At 41.7% G+C, this 16194-nt stretch overlaps 1 protein-coding gene across 3 annotated transcripts in view; it reads left to right on the top strand.

Annotated features, from left to right (window-relative positions):
* The window catches only part of PDE7B (phosphodiesterase 7B), a 562290-nt gene that overhangs the window by 477969 nt on the left and 68127 nt on the right, over positions 1-16194 (top strand). For all 3 annotated transcript variants that reach the window (XM_069725979.1, XM_069725978.1, XM_069725977.1), the window contains one exon: positions 2795-2878. In XM_069725979.1, the coding sequence (XP_069582080.1) occupies positions 2795-2878 (84 nt within the window). The remainder of the gene's footprint in view (positions 1-2794; positions 2879-16194) is intronic.

Raw genomic sequence — 16194 nt, 5'->3', positions numbered from 1 at the left:
GTATGGTCCCCGTGTCTGTTTCCACCATCAGTGTGACATAATTTTATGGTCCCTGTGTCCGTTTCCACCATCAGTGTGTCATCAGTGTATGGTCCCAGTGACCGTTTCAACCATCAGTGTGTCATCAGTGTATGGTCCCCGTGTCCGTTTCCACCATCAGTGTGTTATCAATGTATGGTCCCCGAGTCCGTTTCCACCATCAGTGTGTCATCAGTGTATGGTCCCCGTGTCCGTTTCCACCATCAGTGTGTCATCAGTGTATGGTCCCCGTGTCCGTTTCCACCATCAGTGTGTCATTAGTGTATGGTCCCTGAGTCCGTTTCCACCATCAGTGTGTCATCAGTGTATGGTCCCCGTGTCCGTTTCCACCATCCCGGTGTCATCAGTGTAGGGTCCCCGTGTCCATTTCCACCATCAGTGTGTCATCAGTGTATGGTCCCCGTGTCTGTTTCCACCATCAGTGTGTCATCAGTGTATGGTCCCCGTGTCTGTTTCCACCATCAGTGTGTCATCAGTGTATGGTCCCCGTGTCTGTTTCCACCATCAGTGTGTCATCAGTGTATGGTCCATGAGTCCGTTTCCACCATCAGTGTGTCATCAGTGTATGGTTCATGAGTCCGTTTCCACCATCAGTGTGTCATCAGTGTATGGTCCATGAGTCCGTTTCCACCATCAGTGTAGGGTCCTCGTGTCCGTTTCCACCATCAGTGTGTCATCAGTGTATGGTCCATGAGTCCGTTTCCACCATCAGTGTAGGGTCCTCGTGTCCGTTTCCACCATCCGTGTGTCATCAGTGTAGGGTCCTCGTGTCTGTTTCCACCATCAGTGTGTCATCAGTGTATGGTCCATGAGTTCGTTTCCACCATCCGTGTGTCATCAGTGTAGGGTCCTCGTGTCTGTTTCCACCATCAGTGTGTCATCAGTGTATGGTCCATGAGTCCGTTTCCACCATCAGTGTGTCATCAGTGTAGGGTCCTCGTGTCTGTTTCCACCATCAGTGTGTCATCAGTGTATGGTCCATGAGTCCGTTTCCACCATCCGTGTGTCATCAGTGTACGGTCCTCATGTCTGTTTCCACCATCAGTGTGTCATCAGTGTATGGTCCATGAGTCCGTTTCCACCATCCGTGTGTCATCAGTGTAGGGTCCTCGTGTCTGTTTCCACCATCAGTGTGTCATCAGTGTATGGTCCATGAGTCCGTTTCCACCATCCGTGTGTCATCAGTGTAGGGTCCTCGTGTCTGTTTCCACCATCAGTGTGTCATCAGTGTATGGTCCATGAGTCCGTTTCCACCATCCGTGTGTCATCAGTGTAGGGTCCTCGTGTCTGTTTCCACCATCAGTGTGTCATCAGTGTATGGTCCATGAGTCCGTTTCCACCATCAATGTGTCATCCGTATTTTTCATAGATGGATAAATAAATAAAGGGCACACAGATGTTCTTTATATGTCTTTCACGGGCCCTTAGACTTGTATTGGTACTTTTCATCCGTGATACCAGAGAAAAATCGGACATGTCTCCATGAGTTTTGCATGGACACATGGTCCGTGAATAAACACAGACATCTGAATAGTACCATTGATTATAATATACCCATTATAATTTATCGTAAGGAAAAAAATGAATATAACCCATACAGTATGTGCAGCACACACATGTCTAAATGAGGCCTTAGTCACATTAGGTGATGAGAGTGGATGCTACCCCTATGCTATGTGGCACGAGGTGTACCTAATATATAATATTGCACAGTGCCTTTAAGACAATATGTCTCTCTCTATGCAGTTATTTGACAGGAAACTAGTTCATAATCATCACGGTATCCTGTCTGTTGCTGTCTGTACAGTTTTTTGTTTCCTGTTCTCGGTGTTTGTGGAACCTGTGCCTTGTTTCCTTTCTTCTTGGGGCAATTAATATTGTCATCTTATATGTACAGATTCCAGATACCTGGGGTCTGTAAGAATTCTCAGAGTTTACTAGTCAAAATCAGACATTTTTCCCTACATTCCAGCAACTGTTAAGTTCCATCTTTTTGGCTCACGTACTCTTCTTTACCTCTCTCTGCCTTCGATTTCATGCAGGCTCAATGATCTGCCGTCCAAGCTCTGTGCTCAGGACTGTCATGTACATGATCCCTCAAATACACACGGGGAAGAGCAGTGTGAACTCACGCACGCCTAGTTCCAACTTTTTTTTTTTTGCATTAATATTAGTACTTACCGGTATGTACTTACGGTATAACACAGTACCTAGCCAATGTGAAGACAAGCATCCAGTCTGATATATCCATTTGGGTCTTTTATGAAATAAACTTTTGTAATTGATGAGACATAATTGTTCATTTCAATATGTGTGTATAGTGTGCATTGTTTGTTTATGTGTCTGTTTATGTATTTGTATTACAACTTTTTGCTCTTGCTGCCTTCCAAAAAAATGAACATGAACTCATCATTTTGTTGAACCCACAGAAATGGATTATATGAGTGTGCAGAATTTGGATCATGTTCAACTATATAGGGAATATAACCAAAGTCTTCTAGTAGGAGGCATTTTTCTTAAAGGGGAGGCCACACAAAGTGGCTTATACAGTTGCAATGCCTATTATGCGATTGTTTGATATCTTTTACCTGTAAAATCTACTAGCATAAAAATATAGAAACATCCCGATTTGTAGTAATACATCTTGCCATTGAAAATTGTTAGCCCAACCTTGGCTGCTGCATGTGACCTTACCTTTCTTTATTCTTTTTAGCAAAGAGAAAATGTTAAATTTCAGTCTTTTTATTTCTTACAGGAGATGCTCGAGTGAGAGGTCAAGCGGGTGTTCTCTCTGAACGCCGTGGCTCATACCCCGTTATTGATTACCGGCTCCTGAACAGTAAGTATGGCTTACATATTTGAACCTAATTTGTACATTTCAAAAACTATTGTGTTACAGGAGGAAATACGTAACCAATTTACATGTATATGGAGTGTCCTAACCTTCAAAACATACCGCCCACATCTGTAGACTAAACTTCATCCATCTCCAAGTGAAGTATTCAGTTATGGAACTAGGGTGCTATGGAGTTATGCTTTATATTATTCCTTTAGTCTGTACACAAGGCTTCCATCGCATTCATGAAACAGACATTATTTTAATCCTGGGACAAAACCTTTAATAGACATCAAACATTATTGCTAAAGAATTATACAGACAGTGTGATTTTATGTTTAGTATGAGCGCTAGTTTAAGTATCAGGATAGCCCTACCATAAGCCCATTTCCTATTTGTGTATTGTAATCAGTATTTCATGTCACTATTTGTAGGCCAAAACATGGAAAGGGAACAAACTTTTCCATATACTATTTCTCTGTAGCTTCCACTTCACAAAATACTGATTCTAGCTATTGATGAGCGAACGTGCTGGGATAAGGTGCTTTCCGAGTATCTTCTGTGTGCTCGATTATTATGTTCGAGTCCCTGCGGCTGCATGTCTCGCGGTTGTTAGACAGCCGTAACACATGCAGAGAGTGCCTAACAAACAGATGTAACTAAAGGGAATCTGTCAACAACTATTTGCCACATAATCTGAAAGCAACATGATGTAGAAAGTGAAACCCTGATTCTAGCGATGTGTCACTAAAAATCACTGTTTTATCAGCAGGGAATTATCCCTAGAGGACTAGTAATCCTCCTGCCCTATAGTCCTCCATATTCATGAGCTCTGTATGATGCTGCCCCACTACTGATTGGAAGATACTAAAACATACTGTTATTCAGGATTTTAGCAACTCCAATGCAATTTTGGTCGCATATCTTAAGGATGTGCTATTAGTTTTAAATACCTGGACAACTCTTTCATGTCCTAAAATGTAATTATGGTGTTAATAAACAGCAGTGAGCCACGCATCACATACGAATAAAATTTCTGCTCACTATATTAGGCAGGATATACTCGATAAAAAAACTATATCATGATTTTATGAGTCCCCGGGACAAAATGCATGAAATAAGCTTAACACATCACCATCTGGTCTTCTGATAAAAGTCCTAGGCCAAGACCAAGTCTGAAGTTGATTTCAAACTCAGTTGACCTCATCACATACAGTCACAGCAGGGGGAAATAATGAACACATTGTCATTGTTGCCATGTCAACTTTTTTCCTGGGTGACACTCTGAGATTTCGGTGTGGATAGAAAAAAAAGACTTCGCTACAAACCTTTGTAAGGACTCCTTCATGTGCCAGGCTGTACCTAGAAGTTAAATCTTTCCACATCTAACTACCGTATATACTCGAGTATAAGCCGAGATTTTCAGCCCATTTTTTTGGGCTGAAAGTCCCCCTCTCGGCTTATACTCGAGTCATATACCGGGAGGTCGGCAGGTGAGGGGGAGCGGGGGCTGTGTAGTTATACTTACCTGCTGTGGCGCGGTCCCTGCAGTCCCTGGCTTCCCCGGCGCTGCAGATTCTCCCTGTACTGAGTGGTCACATGGCACCGCTCATTACAGAAATGAATATGCGGCTCCACCTCCCATAGGGGAGGAGCCGCATATTCATTGCTGTAAATGATCGGTAACTGTGACCGCTCAATTACAGGAAGAAGCTGCAGCGCCGGGGAAGCCAGGGACTGCAGGGACCGCGCCAGGAGCAGGTAAGGGGAGCGCAGCGCAGCGCTGCGCGATATTTACCTGCTCCTCGCTCCGGTGCGGCTCCGTCTGCAGCGGCTGTCCTCTAGCAGTGACGCTCAGGTTAGACGGCACGGTGACGTAGTCAGTGCGCTCCCTCTGCTGAGCGTCAGTGCTGGAGACGGAGCCGCACGAGGAGCAGGTAAATATTGAAAGCGCCGGCATCCTGAGCGAAGAGAGGGGAGTATGTGATTTTTTTTTTATTGCAGCACCAGCAGCATTCTATATGGCACAGCATTATATAAGGAGCATCTATGGGGCCATAAAGAACGGTGCAGAGCAATATATATGGGGCTCAGCTTTATAAGGAGCATCTATGGGGAAATAATCAATGGTGCAGAGCAATATATATGGCACAGCTTTATAAGGAGCATCTATAGGGCCATAATCAATGGTGCAGAGCAATATATATGGGGCACAGCTTTATATGGAGGATCTATGGGGCCATAAAGAACGGTGCAGAGCATTATATATGGCCCAGCATTATATAAGGAGCATCTATGGGGTCATAAAGAACGGTGCAGAGCATTATATATGGCACAGCTTTATAAGGAGCATCTATGGGGCCATAATGAACGGTGCAGAGCATTCTACAGTGGGGCAAAAAAGTATTTAGTCAGTCAGCAATAGTGCAAGTTCCACCACTTAAAAAGATGAGAGGCATCTGTAATTTACATCATAGGTACACCTCAACTATGGGAGACAAACTGAGAAAAAAAATCCAGAAAATCACATTGTCTGTTTTTTTATAATTTTATTTGCATATTATGGTGGAAAATAAGTATTTGGTCAGAAACAAACAATCAAGATTTCTGGCTCTCACAGACCTGTAACTTCTTCTTTAAGAGTCTCCTCTTTCCTCCACTCATTACCTGTAGTAATGGCACCTGTTTAAACTTGTTATCAGTATAAAAAGACACCTGTGCACACCCTCAAACAGTCTGACTCCAAACTCCACTATGGTGAAGACCAAAGAGCTGTCAAAAGACACCAGAAACAAAATTGTAGCCCTGCACCAGGCTGGGAAGACTGAATCTGCAATAGCCAACCAGCTTGGAGTGAAGAAATCAACAGTGGGAGCAATAATTAGAAAATGGAAGACATACAAGACCACTGATAATCTCCCTCGATCTGGGGCTCCACGCAAAATCCCACCCCGTGGGGTCAGAATGATCACAAGAACGGTGAGCAAAAATCCCAGAACCACGCGGGGGGACCTAGTGAATGAACTGCAGAGAGCTGGGACCAATGTAACAAGGCCTACCATAAGTAACACACTATGCCACCATGGACTCAGATCCTGCAGTGCCAGACGTGCCCCACTGCTTAAGCCAGTACATGTCCGGGCCCGTCTGAAGTTTGCTAGAGAGCATTTGGATGATCCAGAGGAGTTTTGGGAGAATGTCCTATGGTCTGATGAAACCAAACTGGAACTGTTTGGTAGAAACACAACTTGTCGTGTTTGGAGGAAAAAGAATACTGAGTTGCATCCATCAAACACCATACCTACTGTAAAGCATGGTGGTGGAAACATCATGCATTGGGGCTGTTTCTCTGCAAAGGGGCCAGGACGACTGATCCGGGTACATGAAAGAATGAATGGGGCCATGTATTGTGAGATTTTGAGTGCAAACCTCCTTCCATCAGCAAGGGCATTGAAGATGAAACGTGGCTGGGTCTTTCAACATGACAATGATCCAAAGCACACCGCCAGGGCAACGAAGGAGTGGCTTCGTAAGAAGCATTTCAAGGTCCTGGAGTGGCCTAGCCAGTCTCCAGATATCAACCCTATAGAAAACCTTTGGAGGGAGTTGAAAGTCCGTGTTGCCAAGCGAAAAGCCAAAAGCATCACTGCTCTAGAGGAGATCTGCATGGAGGAATGGGCCAACATACCAACAATAGTGTGTGGCAACCTTGTGAAGACTTACAGAAAACGTTTGACCTCTGTCATTGCCAACAAAGGATATATTACAAAGTATTGAGATGAAATTTTGTTTCTGACCAAATACTTATTTTCCACCATAATATGCAAATAAAATGATAAAAAAACAGACAATGTGATTTTCTGGATTTTTTTTTCTCAGTTTGTTTCCCATAGTTGAGGTCTACCTATGATGTAAATTACAGACGCCTCTCATCTTTTTAAGTGGTGGAACTTGCACTATTGCTGACTGACTAAATACTTTTTTGCCCCACTGTATATGGCACAGCTTTATCAGGAGCATCTATGGGGCCATAATCAATGGTGCAGAGCAATATATATGGGGCACAGCTTTATAAGGAGCATCTATGGGGCCATAATCAACGGTGCAGAGCAATATATATGGGGCACAGCTTTATAAGGAGCATCTATGGGGCCATAATCAACGGTGCAGAGCAATATATATGGGGCACAGCTTTATAAGGAGGATCTATGGGGCCATAATGAACGGTATAGAGCATTCTATATAGCACAGTTGTATATGGAGCATCTATGGGGCAATAATGAACGGTATGGAGCATCTATTTTTATTTTTGAAATTTACCAGTAGCTGCTGCATTTTCCACCCTAGGCTTATACTCGAGTCAAAAAGTTTTCCCAGTTTTTTTGTGGCAAAATTAGGGGGGTCGGCTTATACTCGGGTCGGCTTATACTCGAGTATATACGGTATTTCTTTACTTTACTGTCAACTCTTTGTATTATTCAAAAACTAGAAAAATATTTGAAGGTTCTGTTTGTTTTCTTCATTGAATGGCTTTTCATTAATAGTAGAGCAGTTCTGTTTACTCCAGTGTCCGAGTGCAATCCAACAAAATATCAGATCGCACTCAGACCAGTGTTAGTTTAGTGGGCCATGCACATGTCAGATTTGTTCCTTGGAGCTCGGCGGTCCAAGGCAAAAGTCGCTGTATGCTCGAGTTTGATCCGATATTTGGATCACACTTGGCCAAACAAGTCAATGAGTCCGTGGAAACCATCGGACTTCATTCAGATGATAGCTGAATGCAGTGCGATTTCCATAGACTGGCAGAATGGAGAAGACGAAAAACATTTTTTCTCCTTCTTATCTAAGAGAATCGGATTTGGATCACACTATGCTCACACTCTGATCACAGTTTTTGTGATTTGCCTAATCGACCCGATTCCCTTGGATGAGCAATCATACTGCCCTTAGACCTAGTCATTGTCTTACATTCAGAAAAATGTTTCTAATCACCATTATTACAGCATTAGCAAAGGGGTTTTCCAGGGCTAGTATGTTGATAACCTTTATTCATAATGGGCCATCAATATTATACTGGTGGGGGCCTGACTCCAGCTGGTTAGATGACTGTCGCCTCGCCACAAATTATACACGCCCCCCCATCCTGACCCAGCTCCAAACAGTTTATCGTAGCTGTGCGAAAATGGTGTGAGAACACCATCAGTCAACATATTTTATCGCATCCTTATGTTGCAACAACATTTTGCAAATTTTCAAAGCTTTTTCTCCAGAATCCTTTTACTTATTGGGCCTATAGTTTAAAGATATGGGAACCATAGACAGAGATGAGACTGTAAGGCTCACTTGGTGAAGTAGGTCCCAAAGCATCTGGTCCAGGTAGGGGCACATGGACTCTGGGCGTTGGTGCAGCTTCCGAGGAGAAAATTTGAATCGAGGACTTGGACTATCTGGAATTTCAGAAGCATTCAGACAGATAGAGTGGCACCCAGGAAGGATGGATTTAAACCAAACATGGAACACTAGAGTCTCAATCCTAAGATGTCAACCTACAAAACCCGACGTGGAGCACCACAGCGGGCAGCAAATCAAGATGAAGGAAGCAGAACCTAGAATACCCAGGACAGGTGTGTAACAGTGACTAGTTCAGTGGTTTGCAGGGAAAATGAAGATCGGTCTCAGGAGCGCAGAAAGAAGACTCGAACACCACAGCGGGCAGCAAATCAAGATGAAGGAAGCAGAACCTAGAATACCCAGGACAGGTGTGTAACAGTGACTAGTTCAGTGGTTTGCAGGGAAAATAAAGATCGGTCTCAGGAGCGCAGAAAGAAGACTCGAACACCAGGCTGTATTTGAACCACAACACGTTTCAACAGAAAACACCGTCTTCATCAGGTGGGCAGAAGACTCGAACACCAGGCTTTATTTGAACCACAACACATTTCAACGGATAACACCGTCTTCATCAGGTGGGCAGTTCTGCCCACCTGATGAAGACGGTGTTATCCGTTGAAACGTGTTGTGGTTCAAATACAACCTGGTGTTCGAGTCTTCTTTCTGCAATCTTGAGACCGATCTTCATTTTCTCTGCTATCGCGTCCTCCACTGGAGGTGTTCGGCTGGAAGCTGCAGGGGACTCTGCACCTTTTCTTCCCTCTCCCCTCTCTGGGTCTACCTCCTGGCGCTCCACTACTAAACCGCCTTTTACTCTAATCCTAGTTCAGTGGTTTGGGCAGCATAAATCAAAATGAGGGGTGTTCCCTTTATAAGGGACAACATTGCGCTGAGCTGCAATGCCAGACACAGCTGCCACTAAATGATACAGCTGCCACTAAATGACACAGCGACCAATGGTAGTCTATTAATATCAAATCTGAGACCAAATTGCAGTTCACAGCAGCCCCTTCCCATTCTTGTTGATCTGCACTACCAGACACAGCATTTACCAAAAGTACAGAGCTGGCTGTTCCTTGTGAATAAGTAAGGGATTCCCTTATTCAGTTCATCTAAGGAGGAGATATTGGGAGTCAGACCCCACTGTTATTACATGGCTGTCCAATTTTAAGGATAGACCATATACATTTTCGTCTTGTAGTTATAAAGAGGTAGAACATGTCTCACCTTTGACTTAATTCAATTATCTTGACACCACATTAGTGTGTATATTGCATATTACGATACTTCTTGTGGCAAGTACCTGAAATGGTAACTGGGAAAACAATTTTGATTTTTTTCAGATCTGTCAAAAAAAATGATTACACTGTAAGTTACAGTAGTGATTGCCTGTAAGTCACGGGTGGAGGTATCCAGTTATTTCTGATCTTGTACACTTTTTTTTTTAAATGATCGTGGCATATTTTTCTATGTTCTTGTGATTACTTTAAAGATGTTTGCCAAGTTCGCTATTAACCTATTGTCCGATGGAAAGGGAAGGGTGTACTAGAGATAGTATTCCGGATACATCCCCTACACTGAAAAGGCAAGAGAAGGAGATAGAGGGATGTGATTGTGAGAACAATAAGAAGCCTTTTTGACATTTGCTATCTATTTTCATTAGAGAAATAATTTAAGTACTAAACTAAGGACAATGCAATGTGATGATAGGATAACCCTTTGTAACTAGAAACAATTCATCTTTATTCAAACGTAGATTTTAATGTACTATTTAAATGATAGGTGGAACATAGTTTTACCCTTTGGATGCTCTTTCAATATTCTGCCCAATTTGCTATTATACAATTTATATAAATATAGCAAATGCTTATGGACTGCAAAATTTTTCAAGATGTTAGTGACATTACTGTGCCACGGATAAAGCTACAAAGGTAGATAGATATGAACTGATTGCCACAGTTGTAGAGGATTGGAGCTAACCTTTTGCTATGGATTATTTGCACTTTTTGAAAAACATGTTTGATTACGATATTATAAAGATTCAGAAGTGGTTACTGCTGACATTTTTGTATTATTTCATGGGTACAACCACTCTCCTCACTACTAAGGTTCCAACACTTCTTATGGTTTATTTGGTTGAGTCATGTCTAAGGTTGCCCTCGTAGAGGGTGAAAGCTTTTGACTTCACATTTCTAAGAGAACAAAGGTGAAGATTCTGGAAGCGAGCAGCTGTAGGGAGAATATAACATTTTTTCTCCCTGTAGCCGCTGGCCCAGTTTGCCTGCCAGGCATTATTTAAATGCTATTTGCTTGCAGATTACCACTATATCTGCAGGAAAACAGCATCCCTGGAGGTAACAAGTTTCTTTTAATGAAGAAGGGAAAGGTGATATCTTTGGGTGCCTGCATTTAAAGGCTTTTCTGGAACTAAAACATTGATGGCCTAGTGTGTTCTTGATTTTGGAGTAATTAGTGTCATTGGAAAGGAAGGTTTAATGAGATAAAAGTAAGTAGGATTAAAGTGGTATTCTAGATTTCCTAGGAGATGTAGGGGGGGGAGGATCTTAACTTTAGTACCCATCTTCTCCATGCAGAGAAAGGAGATTAATGTGGTTTCTATGGGGGTAAAAAGAGAAAAGTTTTATTTGGTGTTCATTGGGGAAAGCATGTTTTGCTTGTGGCTCATGTTGTGGAGCTTGTGCAGTCTTTGGAAAGAAAGCTTGACCTACTTAGATAGAAAACTTGTTGTCAGGGGTGTGGGATTGGCAGAAAAATAGAAATGTTCATTGTAGTTGCTGAAGCTTATTGTAGGGACATGTACTACTGCGGCATACCATTCACCATCAGAAAGCCAGAACGAAGTACAAGCAGTGTGCATGTCTCACTCAGATGTAAGTTCTATATACTTTCAGGGCATGGTTTCAGTTTACCTCTGTTCAGTACTAGATATTATATAGCATCATATTTATGTAAAAATTGACTAGAAAATATACAGTACTTGAAGGTCATTCCCATGACATAATCATGGTGCGCCGCTGGGTTGCTATGGCAAAAATGTTTTTAAAAAAATAAAAGAAACATAAAATTTCAAATCCACCCTCTTTTCCCCCATTATTAAATTAAAGAGTTTAAAAAAATTACACATATATGGTATCACCGAGTCCAGAAAAGTCTGATCTATCTAAATTAGATAAGCCCGATCTGTGATATCCATAAATAAAAAATTCCAAACACCAAAATTGTTTTTTTTTTGTTCCCCACAATGCTGCAGAAATACAGTAAGAAGTCATTAAAGCTTCATAACTATCTCAAAATTGTAAGTAAAAACGCTATCACGCCCCGCAATAAACACACCCTCACACAGCTCCTTCGATCGAAAAATTAAAATGTTTCGAGTCTTAGAAAATTACGACTTTAAAAAAGTTAAAGGTGTAGTCCACTACTACGTCACCCATTTCTTAAACGAAATGTTCAGCCCCGATAAAATAATAAAGCCTATACCCGCATCTTGTGGTTTTGGCACATGTTCACCCCAGGGCTGTGATGCGATGTTGTGACATGTGACGTCAGTGCCCAATCAGCACTGGCGTCACTGTCTCCACTTTCGGACAAACTGAACATGAACAGGAAGCCAGGGACATCCTCTTCATGTTCAGTTTGTCCGAAGGTGGTGACAGTGACGCCAGAGCTGATTGTGTGCCGGGCATCACGTGTCATTCCACCGCATCACAGGCCCGGGACCATGAGTGCAGCAGCATAGGTTTTATTATTTTATCAGGGCATCACATTTAGTGTAGGAAAGGGTCCTAGCAGTGGACAACCCCTTCAATATTTTTTTTTTCACCACTAACATAATAAAAGAAACTTGACAAGTTTGGTATCACTGTAATCATACTGACTTGTACAATCATGGTGGCAGGTTATTTTTACAACATAATTGCAATTTCACTGCACTTTTTTCCCTTGCTTCAGTTCACTATGTGATAAAAGGAATGGTGCCATTCAAAAGTGCAACTCGTCCTGCAAAAAAAAAAAAAAAACCTATACGTACGTCTATGTGGGCCGAAAAATAAAAAAAAGGGGAGCAAAAAAAAAAATGCAAAAACCAAAATTGGCCATGTCAGGAATTGTGTAAACATTTACTGGGGAAGTTATCATCCCCTCTGCTCCACTTTTCTGGTGACAAAAAGTCATAAAGTTTACCGCAAGTGCTGTTTGTGCCTATTTTATGCATATCTGTGCCTTTTCTTGCAAAGATTTCTATAATGTTTGCCAGAAAGCAGTAATGATTGCCAGAAAAGATTTCATTTTCTGGTTTAATATAAAAGATGCAGGCCATTTTTTGCTAGAGAGCTGGAGACAATGTGTCACGTCACGTGTTAGTACATGTGTAAAGGCTGCAGGGAAACCAGGCCATGTGCCAAAGCTGCGGAGGATGTTTGAGTGGTCTAACTGGGCTTTATTCTTAGCAGCCCACTAGCACTTACTAATAAATTACATTCAATTACTGATGTTACTTTTCTTTTTGAGGAAACTTACCAGCAAAGCAAAACACTAGTCAGCCCATGCATGACGTCTATAGCGAGTTGCGTGCTACTTGTCTGGAAAGCTGGAGAAGGAGCAGCTGTGAGAATAGTAAATGCTGCTTTATTTGCGATTTGTCCATATGGCATTGCGTTAAACAATAGCAATAATTAAAAATTAAAATATGACTGGCTTGCGATATATTTAATTGCCTAAATGTCTGGGCCATTTTTAATATCGCTAGTGAAAAAAATAAAATGACCGTGTCTGATATTACAACTATAATATTACCAGTGATAATATCATCACGCCATGGCCAATGCATTATGTAATTGTCTCAATTCCAAGAATGATAGTGGCATGTCTAATGCCTTAGTTAATAGCGTTCTAGCCAAGAAAAATAATAGCTTATCTGATATCAGCATAACAAAGTCGGCTCAGAAACTAACTGTGCCATGAAGAATACTATACTTATATTATTGGAGCAAAATTATACTGAATATAATATAGATATTGACATGTTTAGTGCCATCTATCGGATGCCTTAAAAACGAAATCATTGAGCTGCATCCATTATTACTGAACATGGAGTGGTCCTGGTTTTGGAGGCCATACAAATTCATTAATCAAATCTTATCAAGTTCCTTAAAGGGAACCTGTCAGCAGGATTGTGCACATTAATCTACAGTGTCAGGTCGGCGCCGTTATACTGATTAAAATGATACCTTGGATGAAATCCGTCTTGTGGTTGTTGTTTAATCTTTATTTTCAGTTTTCAGTTAATGATATGCCCGTGCCCCAGGGTGACCAGTGGGGGGGAAGTCAATGTGCACAATATGGATGCGATTATGGTGCAGCGCAGACTTCGCCGCCTTCCTGCAGAAGGGGATTTTTTTAAAATGTATATAATGTTCATTATGTAAACTAGGGGGCAGGTCAGTGAGGGATCGGTGACCTGTCAGAAGCCATACTGATGAATACCTAATCTGAGCACCACATGAAGACCCCCCCACAGGTCACCCCAGAGCAAGACCATATCATTAACTGAAAATAAAGATTAACCCCTTAATGACTAGAGGTATTTTGGGTTTTGCATTTTCATTTTGTGCTCCACCTCCTTCCCAGAGCCATAACTTTTTTATTTTTTGGTCAAATGTTTTTTGCCGGATGAGTTGTACCTTTGAACAACACCATTGGTTTTAGCATATCTTGCACTGGAAAATGGAAAAAAATTTTACAAGTGTGGTGAAATTGCAACAAAAGTGCAATCCCACAGTTGTTTTTTGTTTTGTTTTTTTATCATGTTCACTAAATGCTAACCTGATGATGGCTGACCTGCCTTTATGATTCTCCAGGTAATTATGAGTTCATAGGCACCAAACATGTTTAGGTACTTTTTTAAGTAATGAAAAAAGTTCCAAAGTTTGTTAAAAAAAACATTGCTCCATTTTCCGAAACCCGTAGCATCTCCATTTTTCGTGATCTCGAGTTGGGTGAGGGCTTATTTTTTGTGTGCCGAGCTGACGTTTTTAATGTTTAAATGATACCATTTTGATGCAGATACAATCCTTTGATCGCCCGTTATTGCATTTTAATGCAATGTTACGGCGACCAAAAAATGTAATTCTGGCATTTTTACTTTTTTCCTCGTTACGCCGTTGAGTTAATTATTTTTTTATATTGATAGATCAGGCGATTCTGAATGCGGTGATACAAAATATGTGTATGTTTTTTTTTTTATTGCTTTGTTTTAAATGGGGCGAAAGGGGGTGATGTGAACTTTTATATTTTTTTTATATTTTTCAAAACTTTTTGCATACTTCAATAGTCTCCATGGGAGACTAGAAGTTGCACTTGTTCAATCGGCTCTGCTACGTACAGGTGATGATCAGATCACCTGTATGTAGCAGAAATGCTCACTTGCTATACTCATAGCAATCTGACTATGACAACCGTAGAGGTCTGATGGAGACCTCTGTCATGCTAACCCATTGGTGACCTGCGATCACGTGTCGGGGTCACCGATTGGCGGGATTTCTGGCACGCTTGCCGGGAGCACGAGTTAAATGCCGCTGTCAGAGACTGACAGCGGCATTTCACTAGTTAACAGCCGTGGGTGGATCGCGATTCCATGCGTGGCTGTTGTGGGCCCATAACAGCTGTATGTACATAGTAACATAGTTATTAAGGTTGAAGGAAGACTTTAAGTCCATCTAGTTCAACCCATAGCCTAACCTAACATGCCCTAACATGTTGATCCAGAGGAAGGCAAAAAAAACCCATGTGGCAAAGAGTAAGCTCCACCTTGGGGAAAAAAATTCCTTCCCGACTCCACATACGGCAATCAGACTAGTTCCCTGGATCAACACCCTATCAAGGAATCTAGTATAAATACCCTGCAACATTATACTTTTCAAGAAAGGTATCCAACCCCTCTTAAATTTAAGTAATGAATCACTCATTACAACATCATACGGCAGAGAGTTCCACAGTCTTACTGCTCTTACAGTAAAGAACCCGCGTCTGTTATGCCTAAACCTTCTTTCCTCCAGACGTACAGGATGCCCCCTTGTCCCTGTCGCAGGTCTATGATTAAAAAGATCATCAGAAAGGTCTTTGTACTGTCCCCTCATATATTTATACATTAAAATAAAATCACCCCTTAGTCTTTGTTTTTCCAAACTAAATAGCCCCAAGTGTAATAACCTATCTTGGTATTGCAGACCCCCCAGTACTCTAATAACCTTGGTCGCTCTTCTCTGCACCCGCTCTAGTTCAACTATGTCTTTCTTATACAACGGAGACCAGAACTGTGCACAGTATTCTAAGTGTGGTCGAACTAGTGACTTGTATAGAGGTAAAGTTTTGTTCTCCTCATGTGCATCTATGCCTCTTTTAATGCATCCCATTATTTTATTTGCCTTTGTAGCAGCTGCCTGACACTGGCCACTGAATATGAGTTTGTCATCCACCCATACACCCAGGTCTTTTTCATTGACGGTTTTGCCCAGAGTTTTAGAATTAAGCGCATAGTTAAACATCTCATTACTTCTACCCAAGTGCATGACCTTACATTTATCCCCATTAAAGCTCAATTGCCATTTATCAGCCCAAGCTTCTAGTTTACATAAATCATCCTGTAATATAAAATTGTCCTCCTATGTATTAATTACCCTGCAGAGTTTAGTGTCATCTGCAAATATTGAAATTCTGCTCTGAATGCCCCCTACAAGGTCATTAATAAATATGTTAAAAAGAAGAGGGCCCAATACTGACCCCTGTGGTACCCCACTGCTAACCGCTACCCAGTCCGAGTGTGCTCCATTAATAACCACCCTTTGTTTCCTATCCCTGAGCCAGCTCTGAACCACCTTACACATATTTTCCCCTATCCCCATTATTCT

This window comes from Ranitomeya imitator, chromosome 5, assembly GCF_032444005.1.
Source record: "Ranitomeya imitator isolate aRanImi1 chromosome 5, aRanImi1.pri, whole genome shotgun sequence".
NCBI lineage: Eukaryota > Metazoa > Chordata > Amphibia > Anura > Dendrobatidae > Ranitomeya > Ranitomeya imitator.
The sequence above is the reverse complement of the archived record's forward strand: the minus strand, read 5'-3'. Positions and strand labels throughout refer to the sequence as shown.